The sequence below is a fragment of the Dysidea avara genome, chromosome 11, assembly GCF_963678975.1.
Source record: "Dysidea avara chromosome 11, odDysAvar1.4, whole genome shotgun sequence".
NCBI classification, from domain to species: Eukaryota; Metazoa; Porifera; class Demospongiae; order Dictyoceratida; family Dysideidae; genus Dysidea; species Dysidea avara.
The window spans coordinates 14,025,016-14,040,393 of NC_089282.1; the positions used below are offsets into that span (position 1 = coordinate 14,025,016).

Sequence of the window (15,378 nt, forward strand, 5' to 3'; positions counted from 1 at the left end):
TTGTTTGTAATTACTTGAAGTTGTGCATCCCTGAGCGTGCACACACACACAGACAAACACACAAATTTTCATTTTTGTGCATGTCTTTGTTCAGCTGTTGTATGCTATCTGATTCAATTTCCATGCAGTGTGTCATAAGAGATTACTGCATCTGACATGCAGCTTTGCATCAAGTCTACTATATATCACTGAGTTACATGTACTGTCTAAGTTCCTTAACACCCTATAGCATTGTTTGTTTAGCTAGATCAGCTGTTGTTTTTGAATCTTGGCCAGTTGGCTGCTTTATTAGAGTATTATGTAACTTTAGTGCTCTCACTACTCTGGTATAAATGGTGCTAATTTCTAATGTGCTGCCATGAATATGTACCATTGTCTAGTTATATTGCATGTACACATGTCACAGTGTTGTGCAAACTGAGGTGCATGGAAACAGTATCTACAGGTAATCAAAGCTTGACTCTATAACTCCTACAATATCACCAAAATTGTTTATACAAATTTGTGATCAAAATGGTTTAGTGTTGCTCTATATACAAATGCTACTAATTAACGTACATGTACAGCTAACTATGTCCATCTAGGGGATCATTGGAAAGAGCTGAGGTTGTCCACACTATAGGGAAATGTGCAGGGGGTACAGCCCTCTAGAAGAGCTGCACGCCTGGAATACATAAGAGCATGGTTTTTAGTCTAAATGTATAAAATTAATATATATAGTGGTTTTCACTAATAGGGATAAGTGTCAGTGTAGTGATTTGACGAGTTGTGTATGACAGGTATGCAAATTGTACAAGTGAAATATTGGCATAGCTATGGTAATGGAATTAAGGACAATCAGTGACAGCTACAGATCAGCTTGAATAGTTGCATTTGCAGCAACATGCCATATAGGCATACTCACTTGTAAACAAAGTACAATTGGGAATTTCTTATCTCCATTTTGTATGAAGTCTTTGTTTTGATGTAAATAATAAAGGGAGGACCCCAGCATGTGACTCACTTTGGCTGACAAACATCGCAGGACTACTTGCTCCTGAATGGATCCTCTCCTACTAAAACTTCATAATTCTTTTTTCACAAAATAAAATGCTATTCATAATGCAAAAAAGAAAGCCCTCCCTTCGCTATTATGTTGAGATATATTTATGTTTCCATAACTCTGTATCCCCTGGTAAACTGGCTATATACATGTAGAGCCAGAAAATTCACCTGGGGGTAAGACCATGGCCAGTTACAGGTACACTGTACTATGTCTCAGAGGCGAAGGTGTGGCAACATCTAAACCTCACCTGTTAACTATCTGCCGGAAACTGATAACTTATTTATTATAAAGTATTATATAACATGAATTGCCAGGAAATATAATTTAGTTTTAACATAATAATTATTATGTGTTCATTATCATTAGCTTAGGGTCTCTGAGGGTTTATATGAGGTTCTCAACCATTTCACTCTGAAAAAAATAATGGTCAGTTACGCAATACTCTGATAGAGCAATTAGTTCACCAACCTATAGTACAATTTATTCATCTCATTTACTAACTAAAACAGGTAGACAGCTCCATTTCTAATTTAAACTGCATGGACAGCTAGCATGTTAAGGGAGGTATCTATATCAATCATGTGCCTGTAATTGTGTACAAAACATTCCTTTAAGTGTTAGCCTTTCAGGGATATTATTATGTCTGCTTCAGTTACATAATGCCATGTACTTGTATCTCTAGGATTTCATGAGGGAGGGTGCTAAATTCTTTGTAGCAGGACATCCAAGATGCAAGTAGTAGGGATACATACACTTGGCTATAGTTATGCACAGAGATAATTATGCATGCATGAAGCTTGACTGACTACATCTAAAGGAAGCAGGGTTTTGAAGAACATGTTTAAGCATGCTTAGAATTTAACTAGATTTATAGCTATCTTTTATTTTGCAACAATGGAATTTATTTCAACCCAAACGCCATGAAGTTGTCACTAAAACTGATTAAAAATAACTACTTGTTCACTTGGCTGCTTGGAATGGCTCATTAATGTAATGTATGTCATCTTGTATATGATAAAAGAGGGTACATTTGTAGGTAGCAATTACGGGCAAACAGCATACCTAACTTAGCTATTGTATTGTAGTACATTGAAGGTTGCATAATCCATGCAGTAAGTACACAGGCAATGAAAGCCAAGACTGTTCTATTTAGAATCACATCTAGGAAATGATGAATAGAGAAATGTACAAGTAAAGTTGATGTACACCTTTCACTACAAGCATGAAACACATTTTCATCATGAACATTAAAGGCACACAGATGTGTGTGTGTGTGTGTGTGTGTGTGTGTGTGTGTGTGTGTGTGTGTGTGTGTGTGTGTGTGTGTGTGTGTGTGTGTGTGTGTGTGTGTGTGTGTGTGTGTGTGTGTGTGTGTGTGTGTGTGTGTGTGTGTGTGTGTGTGTGTGTGTGTGTGTGTGTGTGTGATCAGGGTTTGGTTATGCACTGAAATAAGAGAAGAACAATATATGGCAGGTTACTATTCCAGGGAAATACCCTTACTTCTTATCAAGTGATATGCACCAGTCATGCCAGTTATGTGAGTCCTTAGCTGAGTCACACTTTAAGATACGTACGTGATACTAGAATCAGATGTGTGAAAAATGTACTGTGTTGTCTGATAACAAACAATACTTTTTCATTTTCATTACACATTACACCCATAAATGTTGTTGTAAAGTATAGTGTAACTCTACACGCTCCTCCTCCTATAGGTACGTACAAGCTTGCTGACGTGGCATAATCTGAGCCTGATACTAACTATCGCAACTGCTTAACCACAACCAAAAATAGTCCTAAAATACCATCCATGCATACTTAAATGTCCACAATCAACGTTGGAATTTATCAAACGTATAAAAGTTTCTCCAAAAATAAGGCATGCAGTGCTATGAAATTATAACCCTGGCTCAAGTACCACAGCTATTGTCAGAGTGTCTTACACACTGTAAATATATGGTTTGGCCTTGTGGGAAAGTTCAGTAATCTTTGTGTTGGCTAAACTAAGTTTTGCAAACCATGCACCTTTCCAAAATATTGCTTTCTACTTCACAACAAACTCACAACACATTTCCTTGTATGAACTAATTGTATCAATAAATTTGGCGTGTATTAGTTAAAAGGACTCAAACTCAATCCTTATATAGTTTACACAGTATAATACAGACACATTATATGGCCAGTATACTGATGTTCAATATACACTTAATATTGCATTTCTGAGAAAGGAGTTAGTTTAGACACACAGACTCAGTATATAGTAAGCCATGGGTATTTCTCTAACAGCCACAAGGAGATAGACATCTGGACTGACTTACAAAACAATGAAGAGCATATAAACTGACAGGTACATTGCTGTATATGTTCAAACAACAGCTTTAAGAGCTCACTTAAAGTACAATTGACATGAATAGCCTGAGTATCATGCAGAGATATTCCAAATGGAATCTTGTGGCTCTAGTTACAATTGCTCTATGGAAACAGTGACATTTCAGTGTGTCAAACTACCATTGGTTACAAAGACAAATTAAAATAGAGTTCCAGTTTATGATTTGGAGAAGTGATCGGGATACCTGTCAATCCTGGACTGGTGAAGTTGTGCTCTCTGAAGGTGTCCTCATGTCTTGGTCAGTTGTACTGTCCCTAGAGGGAAAAAAAAGAAAGTTAGATCACTGGACTCTTTGGTGCCATTCAAATAACAATATTATTGCAAGGAACTGAACTCATGGAGGGCACAGGGAAATTTTCCTATCGCAAAATTCACAAGCAGATGTCAAGTCTGTCAAGACACCTTAAAGTCACAGATCACCTTTGTGTTGTTTTGTCACACTGTCTACGATGATTTAAGAAACAAGATAGCTTTATTCATACTTCACCTTGCTGTCCAATTTTATAGGATGTCTCTAAATTGAAGTCATCAGGCTGCCACCCACAGCTGCATAATAGATATCGTATACCAAGTCTGACAGTCAGTCTAACTGGGTGTGGGGGGCTTGCTTTCAGTTGACAGTAGATACCAGTGTTTGTTAATCGGTAAATTGTGGTGTACAGAAAGCAAAATCAAATGTTCTAAGACATTCTACAAGGAAGGCACTACATCTTGTTGAAAATTTATTAGGTTCCTGAATATATCACATTTCATAGTTGATCGTTTATGCTGCCTACAGGACTACACAGGTGATTGCCAAACTCACCGCAGTGGGAGGGTAGTCTATCTTCAAACCCGGGACCACTCCAAATTTGAACACAACATACATACACAAGCTATAATTTTTTGCACTAAGAAAAATACAAAGAGAATTGAAGGTATGTAGTCCAAAGATGGATGGTTCAAGTTTAGTATGGGAGGTGTCCTATATACCCCCCAAACATTAATGGTATGTGAAAAACGAATCCTTTTGGTTCCTGTAAAACACACACTTGTCTGCCTCACACCCACACTAGCTTTTAACTACAGGATACATCATGATTACAACTAGACTACACATTGTTGTTTACAAGGAATTTTTTCACTTTCACTTCAGATAACCTAATACCTCCCACAGTGGTGTAAAGTTTAATCTTTAGCCAAAGTGACGAAGATTAAATCAACAAGGTCAGGGATCAAAGTAACAATTAAGGGATGGTGTGATGACACTATTATATGTAAGCCTGAAGTCAACCTGTCTGGTTTTGGGGCTTGCCTTTTTATACGTATATAGAAAAGTCATGCTTGCTTACATAAACTTTAATTGATTGTCATGTATATATTATCTTGACATTTTACTGATGTCCACAAGTAAAGCCAGCTGATTTTCTTACAGTACGCATAGCAACAAATCATACACGTAATTTTTTGAAAATTGTGAGCAACTTGCCAGTGCTATATCCAATTAGAAAGGAATTAGTTGGTAAACACTGCTATCCAAATCTATAAGATTTTAACTAAAAAGTCACCGTCATATTTACACAGCACCTTCCGAACTACTGTGCCCGTGCTGGGTGCAATACTTGCTGTCTATATGTTCCTGCTGTATGTGAACTTTGGAAAGAGAAGTTTATTATTGTGGCACAGCCATTTGGAACAGCCTATCACCTTATTATCTGAAGCAGGATTACTATACAGTTTCAAAATGAATTATTTAGCCATGCTTTAATTTGTAATTTTTGTATGGCATAATGTATATGTTTTGTTCAGGGCACAGCTGAAAAACAGCTTTGCTGCCGGATGCTATCTTCTAACTTCTAAAAAAAGTGATTCACTACACCTGTCTCCAAATTAGATTTTTTTTTTAAAACTAAATTTATCCCGGCCCCAATGGCACCCCATGTTTCTATCTAGAAGAAATTTTGTTTAAAAACTAGCTATGTTTATACCTACAGAACTACAAAGAAATCTAGGCAACACATTGTTGTTTACAAGGAATTTTTTCACTTTCAGTTCTGATAACTTGTAACTCCCACACTAGCATGAGGTTTATCTTCAGCCAAAGTGATAAAAGCATATCAAAGATGAAATCAACAGGTATAAGGGATCAAATAGAGTGCTACACTGTTAGCACTAATCAACAAGATCATTTGAGAAGTAAGCAACACCTCTTTGACAAATTTAACACATGATTTCAAGCTTGATTATAGAATTTCACACAGGAAAGAATTACTCAAAGGTCTATATTGACATTGAGATAATAATAGATCAACAATTACATGGTACATTGTGAAGTGCAGTGTTCATCACTACACTGCACATGACTTAAAATCAATTCACTTAGGTAGAAACAAGCTGACTCATGTACCTGACTAATCTGATAGCAATTGAATTACCAGTAAGGTTACACATGCACAACCACGTTAGGGATTTGAAATTATATCAGGTGACCTTATAACAATACAAGTATATGGTGCACATTGCATGCACAAAACAGATCTTTTCATTCATGGTAAAGTTGATGATGTTGTATTAGACAAACATGCTACTAACTTGTTGGTTGTTGCCTTTTTTACTTGCTTTAGTGGTGAAGTTGAAGTCATTGGTTTCTGTTTTACAGAAGACCCTGCTGCTGAATCATGCTTTTTGGGTTTTGTCTTTCCACCATCAGCAAAGACAAGTGAAGCCTGTGTTAGCATGACCCACACTATGATGGCACTGCTGTGAGTGATGGAGGGTATACCTGTCCCAGTTCAGTCATCATTGTCTTTCTATCCTCTCCAGCTTTATACACTGCCTGTAATAAAAGATACAGTGTTACAAGCATTTACTATAGGATATAAACTTTGGCAGTATAAAGTATTGGCAAATTTGCAATTACTTACGGCTGCTTCCTGGTCCAATCTCCACTCACAGTCTCTCAGTTGCCATTCCAATTCTGTTTTCTCTCTTTCCAGCTTTTTGAGCAGTTGCCGAACATTGTTGTTCTAACAAAACATCACATCAGCTACCTTCATCATGACAGAATAAATCTCACATCAAGGTCTTGATATGAAGAAAAGCTGACATCTTCTCCCTCTACTGTAAATTAGAAGAAAAGGTATGTGCAATGAAAAGCCTTGTTAAAAAATGGTGGACTTACAACTACGTCTATAAACTGGCAAAGTATATTTTGTGGCTATTTTGATATATATATATATATGTATATATAGCTACTATGAGGAAAAAGTGACTAAACATCGCAAAAAAATTATCCCATCATTGTCACAGTTTACTAAGACAGACCCTTGCATAGAACAGAATATAGGGGAGAGTATAATGATACAAATAAAATATCCTTTATCTCTTCCTACAGTATTTTACAGTGAGAGAACTCTCTCTCATAATGTGCTTTATAAGGAAATGCATCACAGAATTTTTTGCTTAAATTGTGCAAATTCACTCATCACAGGAATAAAGGTAACATACATATACAACCGTTGCATTCATGTACATATCACGGATAAAATTTGGCTGTAATCACAAAACATTATTGCAAGACCACAAGGATGGTGTGGTGACACGCAATAGATTGTGCCAATCAGATCTATGCCTCTGACATCAGCTATTCTTAATTTCTTTTTGCCACCTACTGAGAGTCGACGTCTCTTTACTACAGCAACAACCATCCTAAATAGTGATTTGGAGATCAAGTTCATGTAGTACAGCTTTTGCATTGCAGCAAACTATTTCTAGTGTGTCACCACCTTGAGGTCTGAGTTACTATACATTGTAGCAAGAGTTAATAACTCTTGATTGTAGGTATAGCATAATATAACACCTTCTCTAGCATTCATCAGCTGAGCTTCTAACTGTGATATCTGTTGTGACAGCTGTGAATTGATAGCTGCTTGTTCTAAGTAGCGTTTTTGCCACTCACTCTCTACACAAAAGAATGATCTACTACTACAGCAGAGCTAGTTGTGATGTAACCTTCCACATTGTCTTCTTTGTGGGTCATCTCATTTTGCATGTGTTCTAGTTCCATTATAGCATGTTGTAGTGCTAGCCTGTAATGGTAAAGTCAACATTTGTATGTGTGTGTGTGTGTGTGTGCGTGCGTACATACAGTGACATATTAAAGTGTTGATAATAAACAACAGATCGGCTCAGTATAAATCGCCATTACTTTGTTTCTTTCTCTCGTTTTAGTTCTTTCCTGATACGTTCTACATCCCATTCGGGATCCAAACTGGTAGTCATCGTGACATAAGGCGGATGTTGAATGCCTACGTAGTGGTTATTCCGAGGGTTATTCTATCTGCAGCACACTATGGTTCAAGTAGGATAGTTATAAAAACCGGAATTGAAACGGAAAACGAAAAGAAACGAAATCAGCCTACAGTCTAGTGGAGGACAATCACTATTATTATACATAGTTACATTATATGTACGATACCTGTATATGCATCAAGGAAGACCCCAGGTGGCAGATTTCTCTGCACGGCGCTTATCGATTGGGGATATCAAACGCCTGCTCCTATCCGAAGGGTCCGGTGGGTGGGGTCTGGGCACGAGACTAGGGGACTCTACAGTAGAAAAGTTCTGTGCTTGAGTAGGTGAGCGTTGATTGTCCCTTGACCACTTTAAGAGGAATAAATAGCAATAACTTACTTGATCATTACAAACCGTTTGCAGTGGGTTGACGAGTCTGAAGCCATGCCTTTAAGAGAGGAATGAATCCATCTGTGGCTATTATGGCACACCTCTTATGAAAGTGGTAAATCAACGCTCACCTAGCCAAGCACAGAACTTTACTGTGGAGTCCCATGAGTACCCGGAGTAGGCGTTTAATATCCCTAATCGATAAGCGCTGTGCAAAGAAATCTGCCACCCGGAGTCTTACTAGATGCATAAACAGGTAGTGCGTGCGTATATTATAGTGTAACTATGTATAATATATTGATTGTCCTCCACTAGACTGTAGGCTGATTTCGTTTCGTTTCCCGTTTCGATTACTATCCCTTTAAGGAGGTGGTTTGCGCGCGCGATTGGGCACGAGACCATAGATATACAGACAAGTACACAGCTTCTACAGTCTATTTCAGGTTGGTTGTCCACGCAAGCCAAATGCAAAAAATATCACGTGAATAGAAATAACCAATGAAATTTCACGCCAGGCGGACGGCGCTAGTTTAAACTGAAGGCTACTGATCTCATTGGCTACTTTCAAGCACGTGACTTTTAACACTTGTAATAGTTCTTGCGCGACAACAAAAACAAGCGAAATCACGTGCATAGGATTTCGACCAATCAAATCGATTTATTTTTGAACTTCAAACTATAATTACCACACGTGACTTCCACTTTAAATTTGTCGACGCGCAAGAACTATTACCCGGGATTGGAATCACCTCACGTGAGCCATTAACTTCCAATACAAGCGCGTTCGCCGGATCATTGTTACCCCCTTCCAAAAAGGCGGGATAGTAAAATACGCCATTCACAATACGTTTCTGTAAAATGTCGATATGTGAGAGTGTTTGTTTAGTTGTTGGTAAGCCTTCCTCGCGAAGGGGGTGGTTAATTAACGGTAGGGCCTGGTTTGTAGGTGTGTCTCTCGATGCGTAGCCACCATTATTGAGGGAACCAGACTTATAGCGCACGGAAACTAGTTATTGATGTTTTAGGAAGTACTCACAAGAGTAGAACTGGTCTTCTGTGTGATAAATTCGAAGATATCGCTACTTCCGGTAACAATGATCCGGCACGAAAAACCGGATGATTCCAATCCCGGTTACTTGTCTGTATATCTATGACGAGACTACAATTCAAAAGAAGAGCGCGAAAGCATAGGCTAAAGGGTGCCAGTGAAACGATGGATTCAGCAAGAGTACACGTCTGGAGGTATCTATTATGATAGGGATTAGTCTGACGGCGCCCGAGCGACCCTTCCGCATAAATAAAGTAGCACGTCTCAGCCGGGGTGTGTCGATTCTCCAATCAAAAATTTCATTCATTCTATTGCTGCTACCCGTAGTGGAATTTCATCTAAAGTGGCCTACTTCAACAACTTTCTGTTTGTTTATGGATGAATGATGCTCGAAAGATTTTAAGGTATTGGGCTCTGCAAGGTGGTGATGATGACTTTCCCCTCGGCTTTCCCTGTATTTGTTCTTTCTTTGTCGCGATCGGTTGTTTCCCTTTCCCGGTACTTGTATTTATTCATTGTGATTAGGTCACATGAACTCAATTATTAGTTTCTCGTCCTCCTGTACTCAAAATCAGTATCAATGCAAGAGGGTGGATCGTTTTTATTTTATTTCTTACTAACTAGATACTGAGCTGAATTAGCTAGCTAAAATGACTCAAAATGCAATTTTCTTAGACTGCTCTAGCAAGGTACAAACTATAAATGGTGCTAATTGGCCTTCCTTAGCCACCAGTGGTGCAAAAAATCAGTGATAAAGTAGGAAAAATGGTGATGCGGGTGGGGATGAGAAACTAATAATTAAGTTTATGTGGCCTTATGTAGTTTGTTTTGTAGATTCTAATTGTAGCATTTGTTGTCATGTGTATTTTTCTTTTAATGCTACAGTTTCAAAAAATCATTCATTAACTTCTTTCGATGGATTAGCGACAGTGACATTGGGACTAACAGTCTTCAGACAAAGGCTTCTTTCTTAACTTGTGTATGCATGCAGCTGGTCTCATGTAGCCAGACCACTACTTTCTTTTGTGTGGGGGTGGCAGCCCCAAAGTAGTGGTCTGGCTACATAAGACTAACAATTAATGCAGCTAGCTTCCTACGTTAGCTATATTGAAAGGCTTCTTTTAAAATCGTTTAAATGGCTTCAAGCTTATTTAAGGGTCGGGCATAGCCAGACTAGCTAGTGTGAGAAGTTGTGAGTGTAGCTAACTTTAGAGCTCCAGCCAAACACATGGCAGTGATGTTCTTTCACACTTCATTGAGTTTATTTCTTGTAAGTGATGGACAGTGAACAGAGTTACTGTAACTAAATGTATAACATTCTGATCTTTTAGGTAAATGTTGTACTCCTGTATATGAGCAGCCACGGTGTGACTGCAGTCCCAGTGCAGAACAACAGACTAGCCCCGATGACTGCTAATGACTTTGCAGGTGGAAAAGATGCTACAGTAAGTAGGGCATCAAGAAACAGTGATGGCAAAAGGGCGGAAGATAAAGATTCAGCAAAAAAATTCATAGAATATGGAAATGTAGCATTGTTCTATGTTGGTGAAGGATTTTTTACAGTGATACTGATCTATCCTTATCAAGATCTGCTTGCAAGGCTCATTAATAGTAATAATGTTACTGTAGTTAACTTACCTGAGGTGAAATATAACCACCACATTATGCTTGAAAACAGTATAGATGAAGTGTCTTCTGGTCTATTGAAAGTTGTTGACACTGGTGATGCTATAACAGTGGATCTTGACGGACAATACCCTGAAGATACAGAGAGTAAGTAACTATAATCACAAATTAATATAACAGTTTGGTAATGACAACGTTTTTGCAGATCTTATGTTTTAGCTCTTAATGTAGGAAACTGAACAAAAGTTTGTATTAATTTACAAAAAAAAATTATTCAAAAGGAATGAGAATTAGAGGAATCCCATTTGCTAAAAGTTAAATATTGTGTCATAGCTTTGTAAGCTGCATAATTTTACTATCTTAGTTTGAATTACAACATTGTTCCCAGTGGTAGTTTTTGGTGCTGCACGTATACAACATTAAGCAAAGCACCTGTAAGTAAACCCGATGTGTGTTTTTATAATTGATATGTAAAAAAAAAGAATTGGAACGCATAAGTTTGTTTATAGTTTGAAATTGCATAATTTATTATAGCTAGATGATGTATGATGTTTACGATTGATGGTCATGCATTTTACACATGCTGTTTTTACAGGCCAATTCAAGGTGTCTGAGTGTTTGGAAACCTCAGATGGTGTCCCTGTAGCAAACTTACTTTTGTTAGAGAGTGTGAAATATCCAGGGCATTATCTGAGATGGTATGATGGCAGCAAAAACGTTGATTGTCAGGTATGGATGGGAGCATATATTATTATCTATAAACACATTTTTCTTTAGCTAAAACAAGAGGAGGACCCAAAAAGTGATGTCCACTTCTATTGGGAATTTACACTTCCAACAGTTACACCTGTTGCTGAACCAATGCTTCCTGTGCAGTTACAGACAACCGATCAATCAATATTTGAGTTTGTAAAGAAAATTCCAAAACTTGTGGATGAGACTAAGCATAGTGACATTGTTGATTTAGTATGGCTGGAATCTTTTTTTGCTGCACTCATCACTGCTTGACTATGTTGTATCAAACTGCTATCATATATATGTATGACAACAACATCTCATTTTGGTTACAACCAACTTTTAAATCCATATAGCTACAGTGGAATTTCTCTATTATTGACATTTTGGAACCCAAAATTTTTGGCTACTTTTTGCTGTAATATAGAGGTTTTCCTCTTTCAGAGGTAAAAAATGTATGATAACCAGTCCTGTTGGGACCAAAATTTCTGTCCTTAATATGGAGGGTTTTTCTATTGTGTCCTTAATTCGGGGAGTTTGTTAAGAGAGGTTCCACTGTATGTGTAGTCAGAAGTCAATCAACATGCAAACTTCACTTGTATGCAAGTTATTCATATAGCTAGTGACATTACTTATTAAGGCATTTGGGTTGATTTTACGTAAAAATTATAGCAATACTTTGCCTTGGTTGAGTCATAACAATTCTAAAAATAGAGTCAGCACTTTCATTGTTTTGTGCATGTACGATGCCATTCAATGTAAACATCACAACAATGTGTGCTATTGTGTAGTGTGTAATTTCATATGTACCATATAATTATGCATATAACAGCTGACTGCACGTTCTGAGGTATGCTCATACAGCTACACATATAGTCAGTGTCTAGGCTCTTGTTAAGATACTAAAATATCCTGTACATATTATTTTTGCAAGCACAATGTTAAAATTTAGGTGTGACCATAACCAGCTCCAGTAATGATAAATAAATTTACTTTATTTTTCTAAAAATCAAGGGAGTGTTCTTGTAGCACCCCTGAAAATAATAAACACCTTAAGAGGTATGAGTGTCAAGGGGGTGTTTCTGAGAATGAATCTCACAACTAAAAGTCTTTTATTTGTTAGCTATAGCTAAGTACATACTACAATTTACATCATAAAGTGTAGAAAGACAGGCAAGTAGCTCTATACTGTAATTTACTTTTTTTGTTGTTGCATGTAGAATAATTTTCGTATGCAAAATTTGTACAAAACTTTTAATACCAATAATCAGTGTTTATTCTAGGATTTCTCTTTTTTGGGGGAGGGGGGGAATCAGGAATTTGGGGTGTGACCAGGTGAAAGTCTATATAGCAGCTCAGCTAGCTACACATATTCAATTCAAGTTTACAACCTGTGATTTACCGGATTCTATGGTTGGTATAGAGTAGCTACTAGAGTTTCGTACATCATTCAGGTGTTGCTGCTATAGGACCATTCTCAAAACAAGGATTATTTTAAGATCAAGCCTTTTGAGATTAAATTTGAGGTAGTTTTACTGATTGTGCACGCTACAGTATTTAAAGCTAAACTGGCTTAGAAAAATATTAAGATTAGACTTACTGAGATTGAAGTTAAGGTACAGTTTTGAAAGTCGGTGTGCTATTTTAAAAACAAGCTTATAAGAAACAGGTAAATACAGGCTCTGCAAATGTCAAAAAGTTTAGCTACTGGTAGGAATTTTTGAGAGTCATACATGTGCCCTTTGAAATTCTATTTTAAGGTAGTGTATACAATTTTTTACCACGGAAAATTTTACAGATTAGATCTAGACTGTCTGAGATTGAATTTGAAGGTATTTTTAACAGTTTTATGTGCCATTTTAAAATCAGTATACAGTGTAGTTATCACTCAATTGTTTTTAGGGAGAGAGTCTGAGATTTCAGGGAAGGGGGGGGGAAGTTTTGCCCCTAACAGCCCTAGAATAAACACTGCTAATAATATTTATTATTTAATTGTGCTGCTTTGTATATTTGTCTTGTCTTGTATGTTTTTCAGTTTTGTATATATTTGAATGTGCTTCTGTGTACTCTGATGTGGAAGAACGGCTATGCCAAACGTTATGAGTTTAAACAAAAAATTCAAACAATCTACAAGATTTAACTACTCTCAGCAGTTATTTATACGAAAAAATTTTTATCACGAAAATTTTTTTGCATGAAACTAAAGCAAATTACGGTAGCTACATGCAGTATGTATTTGTAATCCTGTTGAATTACTGTATTCAGTTAACAGGTCATAATGTGTTTCCTGAATAAACCATTAATGTGAAGGGATGATTCCACCCCCTTTGGAAATTTACAACGGATGCCTGGTGTATCACTACCTTCAATAGTATCCTAACACTCTGGATTTAAATCTCTTGTGTAGTACCCGCACACTCTGGTGTTACATTTATTATAACACTTTAGCACTCCTCTGTAGCTAGCAGGCCCTGCATGCAAGTGTCACATTACAGCACCTTTTCAGCTCCATTTACACCTGATTTATTTTTTAACATGCAAGTGGACACACTTAAAGGTGTTATGACTACACCTGAATTTTAATAGCCACGGTGCATAAACAGATTTTAGATATCACTGGGTACATTTCTTATAATGCATTAATTAATTTAAAGGACAGTATACCTCTGTGTGTGTGTGTGTGTGTGTGTGTGTGTGTGTGTGTGTGTGTGTGTGTGTGTGTGTGTGTGTGTGTGTGTGTGTGTGTGTATGTGTGTGTGAATTGGGGAAGCAGCCCACCCAGCTGTAACATCAATGGGTACATGGTGTACACTGGGGAAGCAAATACCCAACTGTCCTTGTCTCGTCGGCTTAGTGGTGTTGTTCCTGGGATAAACCTAAAACTAAGAAGACATATTACTAAATTTTGCAGATGAGAAGTTGAGAAAATATTGAAAGTCATAACTAGACCACGCACACTCACTATTAGGACACTTAGGCATTTATTCATATCTCCAAATGCCTTTCACACAGCACTACACATGCAACATACACATGCATCCACCACACATACGCATTGGTATAATGATAGTCAGGTAAAGTATTATATTATGAGAAAAGTAATTTTTGAGTTAGTTCATACCTATAGTTATATACAGAGACATAAAAAAGTGGACTGGCAGGTACTGCAGGTGCATGTTGTTGTATGCAGGATAGTGACAATCTTGAGAACAAAGCGGTCACTGAACAGTAGTAGAACATTGTAAACTTAGAATTCTTCAATTCCAACAATATAACATGCATAAGTCAAGCACCTAGCCGGTTATTGATAGTCATGTGAATTTTATGAGGAAGGAAAATTAACGATAGCATAGGTCATATAGCTGTGACCCACTGCACATTATGTGGAGTCTTATGTGGACAGGGTAGTGGCGGATCCAACCAAAAAGGAAGCCATTATACAAGATCGAGATACTCCAATAGGGCAGTCAGTCAAATGGCATAACAAGACTAAGAACATTTCATTTGCAAAATATCCTTAGCTGGCTAAGTGTACCCATGCATGGGATACTCTAACAGAAACATAATGCTACCATCATAGTTGCCAAGTATATAATATGGAAAAAAACAACAACTGGCATCTGCAGCACTATTCTTTAGGTCCATAACTATTAACTATAGCTAGCTCAAATACTCATGTCTGTCACTTATCCTTATAACTCTTGATCAATGTAGTTCACTTAGAAGGTAGTATGCTTAGATATTTACATATAAAACCACTCTACATCAATTTTTTAGCCCCGAAACATATGAAATAGCTTTAGCTTCTGGGGGGATGCACCCCCCAGACCCCCTGCTCTATATACCTATTACCTTGGTGCACCACCTTGCCAAACC

At 37.4% G+C, this 15,378-nt stretch overlaps 2 protein-coding genes across 2 annotated transcripts; one reads left to right on the forward strand and one right to left on the reverse strand.

The window, feature by feature from the left end:
* Positions 1-3,513: 3,513 nt before the first annotated feature.
* On the reverse strand, positions 3,514-7,775 carry LOC136239131 (coiled-coil domain-containing protein 169-like). The gene is made up of 8 exons (XM_066029872.1): positions 7,618-7,775; positions 7,422-7,498; positions 7,270-7,371; positions 6,487-6,530; positions 6,335-6,436; positions 6,193-6,246; positions 6,003-6,136; positions 3,514-3,685 (listed from the first exon to the last, which is right to left on the reverse strand). The coding sequence occupies exons 1-8, from the start codon at positions 7,689-7,691 to the stop codon at positions 3,619-3,621; spliced, it is 654 nt and encodes a 217-aa protein (XP_065885944.1). The 5' UTR covers positions 7,692-7,775; the 3' UTR covers positions 3,514-3,618.
* Positions 7,776-9,291: 1,516 nt separating this feature from the next.
* On the forward strand, positions 9,292-11,822 carry LOC136238823 (uncharacterized). Its single transcript, XM_066029429.1, has 5 exons — positions 9,292-9,335; positions 10,354-10,411; positions 10,473-10,914; positions 11,363-11,496; positions 11,545-11,822. Exons 1-5 carry the CDS (start codon positions 9,307-9,309, stop codon positions 11,773-11,775), a joined length of 894 nt encoding a protein of 297 aa, XP_065885501.1. The 5' UTR covers positions 9,292-9,306; the 3' UTR covers positions 11,776-11,822.
* The last annotated feature ends 3,556 nt before the right edge of the window (positions 11,823-15,378 follow it).

Coding starts and splice junctions, on each gene's coding strand:
- LOC136239131 (XM_066029872.1), bottom strand. CDS start 7,691: ATGACTACCAGTTTGGATCCCGAATGGGATGTAGAACGTATCAGGAAA. Junction 7,499..7,617: donor AAACGAGAGAAAGAAACAAA/GTAATGGCGATT, acceptor TTACCATTACAG/GCTAGCACTACAACATGCTA. Junction 6,531..7,269: donor GCTGATGAATGCTAGAGAAG/GTGTTATATTAT, acceptor TCTAATTTACAG/TAGAGGGAGAAGATGTCAGC.
- LOC136238823 (XM_066029429.1), top strand. CDS start 9,307: ATGGATTCAGCAAGAGTACACGTCTGGAG. Junction 9,336..10,353: donor GCAAGAGTACACGTCTGGAG/GTATCTATTATG, acceptor AGCTAACTTTAG/AGCTCCAGCCAAACACATGG. Junction 10,412..10,472: donor CTTCATTGAGTTTATTTCTT/GTAAGTGATGGA, acceptor CTGATCTTTTAG/GTAAATGTTGTACTCCTGTA.